The following is an 8,192-nucleotide window of genomic DNA, read 5'->3' as shown; positions in this document are numbered from 1 at the left end:
TTTTTTTAACGGATTTAAATGAAAATGTGTATTTCATTAAAATGAGGGGAGAGAGATTCCATAATCATTAGGTAATTCGTTTTTTGTTTCCCCCTTAGGCATGACCTGTTTTATGACCCTCTATCTAGGAGATCGATGAAAGTGTGTTTCTATTTTTAGCATTCAGTTCCCAAACCTGAGCTGAAAACCTCAGCACTACATATAGAGTAGTACACGTTATCATCTGAGCACGCGCAGTCCCCGGATGGGACAGTGGAAACGAGGAGGGGTGCAGAGGTAGCGAAGAGAGGGGAGAAGCACGACATTCTCTGGGCTCGGCAGCCCCCAGCCTGCACGCTCTTTGAAAACCGGGGAAGGGTTTAGTGTGCGCTCTACTGCCATCTGCTGCCAGCCGTGGCTTCAAACACTGAGTAAAGACTCATGGTTTAAAATACAAAGAAATCCAGTGGAAAGTTACAGATTAAGACTGATCCCCTCTACTTTCTATCAGACACATAGCATGAAAGTTCATTTGCTCCATATCGTTAGGAACACTTGGTGTTTTAATTTTTGTAATTTTAGACATTTTTGTGATTCTGCCATGATATCTCACTGATTTCATTTTGCATTCTCAGCATGACTAAGGTTGAGCCCTTTGAAAAAATATTAATTTTTATTAAATACAAGAACTAATGCCCCTCTTAGCCTGTTCGGGGATCAAAGCCGCAACGTCAGTGCTGTTAGTGCCACACTCTACCCAACTGAGATAACCATCCACCTAACTGAACATTTTTCATCTGTGCTTATGATCCTTCAGAAATCCTCTCTTGAGAGATGCATACTGCAGTCTTTTGCCCATTTTCCTTTTGGGTTTGTTAGTCTTTTCCTTACTGAGTTGATGAGTTCTTTATTCTGGATGGAAGTGCCTTGTCAGATAATATGTTTCGAAATTTTTTTCACATGGAGGCTTGCCTTTTCATTCTTACAATTGTACCTTTTGATGAACAGAGTTCCTAATTTCAATGTAAATTGCAAATTTACATTTACATTTAATGGAAATATATGTAAGTGCAAATTTAATGTAAGTTGTAAAGTCCAACTTACCAATGTTTTCCTTTAAGGTTAATCTTTTCTGGGTCTAAAGAAATCTTGGCCTACAGCAAAGTTATGAATATATTGTCCTGTATTACTTACCATCTAGAGGCTTTAGCATTTAACCTTTCACATTTAGATCTACGATCTACCTGAAATTGATTTTTGTGTAGGTGTGACATAGGGGTAAGGATTCTAGTTTGTTTTTTTTTTTTCTGTTGTGATATTCAATAGACCATTGAAAAAACACCCTGTCCTCACTGCAATGCATGCCATAGATCAAGTGACTGTGGGTCTGTGGGTCTGTTTCTGTATTTCATTCCAGTGGTCATTTGTTTATCCTGGGAAGATCCACAGCCATGTCTTTTTTTTTTTTTTTTTTTTTTTTTTGGTAACAATAATGATAATAAATGCGAAGTTATTTTTAAAGCCCACAGACTGCTCTGTGTTGGGCAGTTTGTCCACCACTACTTCTAGCACTCTCCACAATGTCACAGTGTCCTAAGGCCGGCCCCAGAGAGACTAACCCAGGTCTTTCTTTCAGAATTAAATATGAATAGGACTTACTACTGCCACCTCTACTACTACATGGTAACACTGGCATAGTATTAGCTACGTGCCAGGCAGTCTCCTAAGCACTGTATACTCAGTAACTCATTCAATCTTCCCCGAAACTCTATGAGGTAGGTACTATTATTCCCTCTTACGGAGCAGGAAATTTAGTCACAGGGAGGTAAGTAACTTGCTCCGAATCATTCAGCTAGTAAGAGCCAGAAGTTGAGTACGGTGAGTTTGGCTCCAGATTCTGTTGTCAACCACTACCCTTTGCTGCTGGTCTTATAAGCAATGCTTTTTTTTTTTTTTTTTTTTTTTAATGAAACATGATATGCCAGGCAACAGACAGCAGAAGCACCAGTCTCCTAGCCCATGGACCACCAAGTACTCCAGGGCAATTATTGACTGTGGAAGACGATCCTTTCATGCAGCCTCTGTCCATTCACTCACTCTTTGGGGTAAAGTATTCGGCCGGTAAGCTTAGCTTGGTTGAACTTTTTATACACTGTGGCGTGATGTAAAAATCTTTCATGATACAGCTCCTATTTTCCCTTCCAACCTCATCTCCTTCTAAAACCCCCAAATGTACTGTTCTGTGTTCTTTTACGTGATGGTCAGGTGGGGCCACAAGAAGAGACACAGGAGAGGCTCAGGAAAACAGAAGTTCTTAGACTCACGGTCTTACAAACAAGAGCGTGCCATACCGTGCAGGCACCCACGTCACACGGAGCCACATGGGGAAGCACCAGTGCTGGTCAGGAGGCAGAACTAGAGCAAGGGGAGAGCCCAGGCCCCAGCCTTTATCCGTCTCTGTATTTCTGCAGGAAAGGCAAGGCAGGCCAGGGTAAACAGGATTGGCTAGCTGAAATAATTACTGTGGGCTCTAAGCTGTGGGGTGCTCTTTAGTTGCCTGGTACTTGGTCCTGAGATGATTAAGGCAGGATATTGCTTCCTGGGCATGTATGAGCCACACAGGGGTATGGATCTGGATTGGTTAGTCTATATGTCAAAGCAGGCAACTTGCTATGCCCTTTGCTGAAATTCAAATCCCAGAAAAAATAGCCAGAAAAAAAATTTAAGATGTCAAAACATCATAACATACAGAAAAATTTAAAAATATAAAGAATACACATATTCTGTATTCCAACTACCTGTAGTGCCCAAATGCTATGTTTCTTCATCTCAGAGTACACACTGTTTCTTGCTTTGATTGCCCTTGTCTTGTTAATCTTTAAGTTTTAGATTAAATACCACTTTTCTCAGGTAAAATTCTAATGACAGCAGATGCACAGTTAAGAGCTTTCCCATCACACCCTGGTGGCTGTAGCACTTTTCAGTTCCCTGCAATTATTGGTTAACACACCTATTTCCTCTACCAGTTCTAAGACCCTCCTGAGAGGCTGTGGAGTGGGAAGAGTAGAAATACTATTTGAATGAATAAATGAATAAATTAAATTCCTGCTTCCAAATATTCCACTCTCTTCCCTTTTTCCTTTCTTTCTTTTCTTTCTCTTTCTTTTCTTTTCTTTTCTTTTCTTTTCTTTTCTTTTTTCTTTCCTTCCTTCCTTCCTTCCTTCCTTCCTTCCTTCCTTCCTTCCTTCCTTCCTTCCTTCCTTCCTTCCTTATTTATTTATTTTGAGAGAGAGAGTGAGAGAAAAGAGAAAGAGAGAATGTGCAGGGAAGAGGCAGAGAGAATCCCATGCAGGCTCCATGCTCAGTGCAGAGCTTGATGCGAGGCTCGATCCCATGACCGTGAGATCATGACCTGAGCTGAAACCAAGAGTTGGATGCTCACCCGACTGAGCCATCCAGGTGCCCCTCTTCCCTCTTTTCTAATCTATACCATGAACCGTGTCTAAACATGGTGTGATGACACTTCCTTCTTGCCTTTCACTGATGGCTCTACTAGGGAGGGCCTCTTCCTGGTGAGGCTGGGGTCAGTTCCTGAGATCAGTAATCTGGGTTTTAATATTATGGAAATAATTTATTAGCAAGATAGAAAATATATTTGGAGGCAGGTGTTTTAAACTAAAAATTATAAAAATTCTAGTGTACATAGTTTCCTGTTATATTTATCATTAAGATAAGGAATGAATCCTCACAACAAGCGGAAAACAAAGGGTATTATTTCCATTGTAGAGAGGCAGACTAAAGCTCAATGATGTCAAATGACCTGGTTTAAGGTCCCAAAGCCAGTAAGTGACAGAGGCACTCAAATTCTCATTTGAATCCGGGGCTTCTGTTACTAAATCTGGAGCATTCTCCATTAAGTCATATTGTTCCTTGACTTATATTTATTTCCCCTCAGCTTTTATTTGTCAATATTTATAGGCAACAAAAAAGGATACATATTTCGTACCTGCAAGCACTGAGTTAGTGGTCATTCTGAATGCCTCTCAATCTAGTAACCAGTAAAGCCTTCTCAAAAGGGTTTGTTAGGACAGCAGTGCCAGAGAAATGAGCAAATATAAACATCTCATAACAGAGACTGGTCTGCAGAACTGTCAGGGACCCATGCATTTTCTAAGTAGGATACTAAGCACACAGCGGCTTGTAAAGAACCTCCAGGTGAACCTAGAGTTTGCTTCAGTATGAAATGATGAGGAGACTTATCAAATGTTTCTAGGTAATCAGTAAAAGTGGGGATGTAACATGACAAGTACCGTAAATTGGTGCCACAGAAACCGACATAAGATTATAGAGCTAATGGAAAATTAGGCACCTGATCATAAAATTTAAATTGTGGCAATGTAGACAAAGGAATCAACAGCATATGAAGATCTGAACACATTTTTATGTATCTAACCAAAGTAAAAAGCAACACTGTATAAAACTAGTATAGAAAAATGATGTTTTAAAATGTTTTTTCTCTGTTTTAATTTATTAGGTGAGCCGACTCACCTATTGTCTGAAATTCCCATTTTCAAACATTCACATAAATATTAACTTCTCATGTGTGCAATGAGAGTTAAATTTCTTTCATATGCTTCTGAGCAAGTGGTTTTAAAAATCCAGGCTATTACATTTGTTTCTCTTTACAGGTTTTATAAAGGCATTCCTGTACTTTGACCCTTCAAAAACTAGTTTCAAATACTTGAAATACTTCAAATACTTCTTAGCCCTACTTCTTTCTCCTCAGTCATTCTTAAAACTCAAAGAAATGTAAAAGATTCAACTTTGGCAAAGGCTGGGGATCCCTGTCGCAATAGTACTGTATATTCCTATATGTTATTTCATGAAATACACATTAATCAAACAGGAAACAGAGACAACAAATGTTTTATTCCATATTTTCAATTAAAAAATAGAAACAATATTTACATAACATTGTATTTACGTATTTACACAGCATCAACATAGAAGGCAGTAAGAAATGATGGTTTGTGGGTTAATGATCATTATACTTGAAACATAAGATGACTTTCAAGTATACAATATACAATGAAAAGGATTATTGAAGAGTATTTTAAAGAAAAAAACTCATGTCATGGGAAATTATTACTACATGGTTCAGAATCTACATTAAGTATATTTTGGATCCTAATTTTTTTTCCTTATTTAAAAAAAAATACAAGTGTACTGATTTATGAAGCCTAAGTTTGCTTTCAATAAATCATCTTGTCAATATAGCATGATAAATTTACAGTTCATTATTTATAATCTTTAAATATAATGGAAGAGCAAAACTTGGGAGTGCTCTTAAAATGTAATTTTTAAAATATATGAAAAACTATATTGGGGAAAATGTCACACATTATAGCTTTGTTTTAAATGTAAATGATAGTTAAGATATATACACGCTTTACGGGAAAGATCTCCTGACCTAACAATACAGGTATACAAAGGAATGAATATATACCATCTCATGAGATGCCTATTAATCCAAGAGTGAATTAGTCCATTGCCAAACAGGGTGAGAAATTAAAATGAGACCAATTGAGTCAGCAATATACAATTTCAAATTTCTAAGTACTTGAAAATAGTTTTCAACATTTATTTACCATAACGTTAAGTAAAAACCAGAAACTGCTAAACTGAAAACTAGCCTTGAACTTGGAACTAAGTAATTTTGTCAATGTGAGAAAATGTAGGCAAATCCCAGTTTATAAAATTATCTACAGAGACAAATGATGGGGACTGCTTTCATTACCATTGCAAAGTGTTATGCTGACAGCAACACGTAGATTTCCTTTGCCCTGCTGTCAGTTTATCTACTTTATGAACTGGTGAATTAAATACCACCACAAATGGGAAAACAACATTCTTCATTATATCACACTACATATTCACAAAGAAGTTATGTATCCACAAATTATAAAAATAAATCTTTCTTTAGATTAGAAAACAAATAAAAATAGAATAATTTGTATTAAAAGTTTTAAAAACTTTGGCAAACTAACCTGATGATCATGACTGTTTTTGCCACAGCTATGTTGTCTTTGAAGTTATTCACAAAATTAAATCAGAAATCTTTGATCCACTAATGTTTTGGATGCCAAATTCTTCTGTCCTACTGTATTACGTATAAATCTAAAAATCTGGAAAAATATTAAAACAATTTTTATTAATGAAATTTTATATACAGAAAGAATGAAAACTATATACAGAAAGAAAATGAAATATGTATAACCAATTAAAATATCTAAATTAAACTAGCTAATTTTCTCAACTATTTATTTTCATGTATTGGGCATCTGAGCCATGGTGATATACAAAATTATTTCAAGACTCTTTATCATCTTTCATAATACCAAAGAAGTGTATATTTCTTTTTTTTTTTAAATTTTTTAACGTTTATTTGTTTTTGAGACAGAGAGACAGAGCATGAACAGGGGAGGGGCAGAGAGAGAGGGAGACACAGAATCCGAAACAGGCTCCAGGCTCTGAGCTGTCAGCACAGAGCCCGACGCGGGGCTCGAACCCACGGACCGTGAGATCATGACCTGAGCCGAAGTCGGATGCTTAACTGACCAAGCCACCCAGGCGCCCCAAGAAGTGTATATTTCTATTTAGACTATGTTTTAATGAATTAATAATACAAATTTTCTCATGTTCATAGAAATTCACTGTCAAATATGTTGCAAGACATCTTACCTCTAGCTCTAAAAGCTACAGAAACATCAACAGAACTGTTAGGGACAGAATTTGTAATTTTAGATCTCTGTCAAAGACTAATAAATTATGTATTACTAACTCATATACTTCCTTGGATATATGGGGGAATATTTGAGTGACATTAATAACATTTCCAGAACAAATTTGTCATTTCTTAAAATCTCCATTTCAGGCTCCAAAGCCATCTAGCAGTTGTTTTTTTATTCACACAGGTGGAAAATGCATGAGAGTTACCATAAGGGGGCTGTTCTGGGGCTGAGTCCTGAGCTAGATCACCCTAGCTTGCCTTTTTGTTATGTTAACATCTGGTGCTGAGGATGAATGGAACTCTAATTACCTCTACTTTTTTTTTTTTTTTTTAATTTCAAGTTTTTATTTAAATTCCAGTTGGTTAACATATATGGTAAATTTTGTTTCAGATTCTAATTACTGCCGCTTCTGGCATCTAGAAGATCAGCAATTTGAATATCTTCCTACTGGATTCCTTTTACATTTGCTCAAACAACTTATGCCCTCCACAAGACCCCAGTATTTCATTGATCCTGAAGGAGAGGGCTGAAATCTTTTTTTTTTTTTTTTTTTGGTAGGAATAATCACATTCTAAACCTTTATAAATTCCTTGTGAAAGTAGATACTGTTAGTCTCTGCTATAAAATATCTACTTCCAACGTATTTTTTAAAAAATTATTTAAAAAAAATATTTGTTTTTTTATTGGGCGGGGGGGGGGGGGGGAGCGGGGGGAGTGGTGGTGCAGAGCCCGATGTAGGGCTTGAACTCACAAACTGTGAGATCATGACCTGAGCCAAGATCAAGAGTCAGACGCTTAATGGACTGAGCCACCAGGGGCCCCATCCAATATAGTTCTTTTAAAAGAAATCCAGTAAAAAATTTTACAGTTACCTCTTGTTGTAGGTATGTAAGGAAGGCTGCTAGAACAAAATTTTGGCAAGCCAAATCCACAACACAGAAGAACAGCACATCAAAAATAAGAAGAGTGGCTTCATTTCCATAATACAGGACACTGCTGAAAGAATATCCTTCATCTATTAAAAAAAAAAAAGCAATTTATAAGATATAAATTAGAAACTGCAAAATGGAATAAATTTTGGTGATAAAGTTTGGATATTTAAAAACAGCACAATAGAAACTAGCTGCTACTTGTAATACTTCATTGCTTTAAAAAAATAAACAAACGGTATTAAAATTAAAAATTGCTAATCTCAAAGATTAGTCAAGGAATTCTGCTTATAAAAAGCAATTTTAACATTTGTACCAAAGGTTGGTCATTGCTTGTAATGTAAGTGTATCGTCAATACCTCTCAAAGACCAGGTAATTAATATCCCTTATTTGTTTATATAACTAAAGCCCAAAGAATCTTAGATTCTTCAAGATAGAGGAAGTTAAAAAAAAAAAAACAAACCAAACCAGCAAGGACTGAATAGTGCATAG

The 8,192-nt window shown here is 36.5% G+C and overlaps 1 protein-coding gene across 4 annotated transcripts in view; it reads right to left on the bottom strand.

Moving 5' to 3' along the window:
* Nucleotides 1-1,952: 1,952 nt before the first annotated feature.
* TMEM67 (transmembrane protein 67) overlaps nucleotides 1,953-8,192 on the bottom strand; it is a 71,675-nt gene continuing 65,435 nt past the window's right edge. For 2 of the 4 annotated variants that reach the window (XM_058698563.1, XM_058698561.1), the window contains 2 exons: nucleotides 7,643-7,785; nucleotides 4,888-6,164 (listed from right to left, as the gene is read on the bottom strand). In XM_058698563.1, coding sequence (XP_058554546.1) covers nucleotides 6,084-6,164; nucleotides 7,643-7,785 — 224 coding nt within the window. In that variant the 3' untranslated portion in view covers nucleotides 4,888-6,083. Of the gene's footprint in view, nucleotides 2,445-4,887; nucleotides 6,165-7,642; nucleotides 7,786-8,192 lie in introns of those variants that run through there. The other 2 variants (XR_009253318.1, XM_058698562.1) reach the window with 2 other exon arrangements.

The sequence above is a fragment of the Neofelis nebulosa genome, chromosome 14 (genome assembly GCF_028018385.1).
Source record: "Neofelis nebulosa isolate mNeoNeb1 chromosome 14, mNeoNeb1.pri, whole genome shotgun sequence".
In the NCBI taxonomy this organism is placed as follows: domain Eukaryota; kingdom Metazoa; phylum Chordata; class Mammalia; order Carnivora; family Felidae; genus Neofelis; species Neofelis nebulosa.
This window is presented reverse-complemented; position numbering and strand designations above follow the sequence as displayed.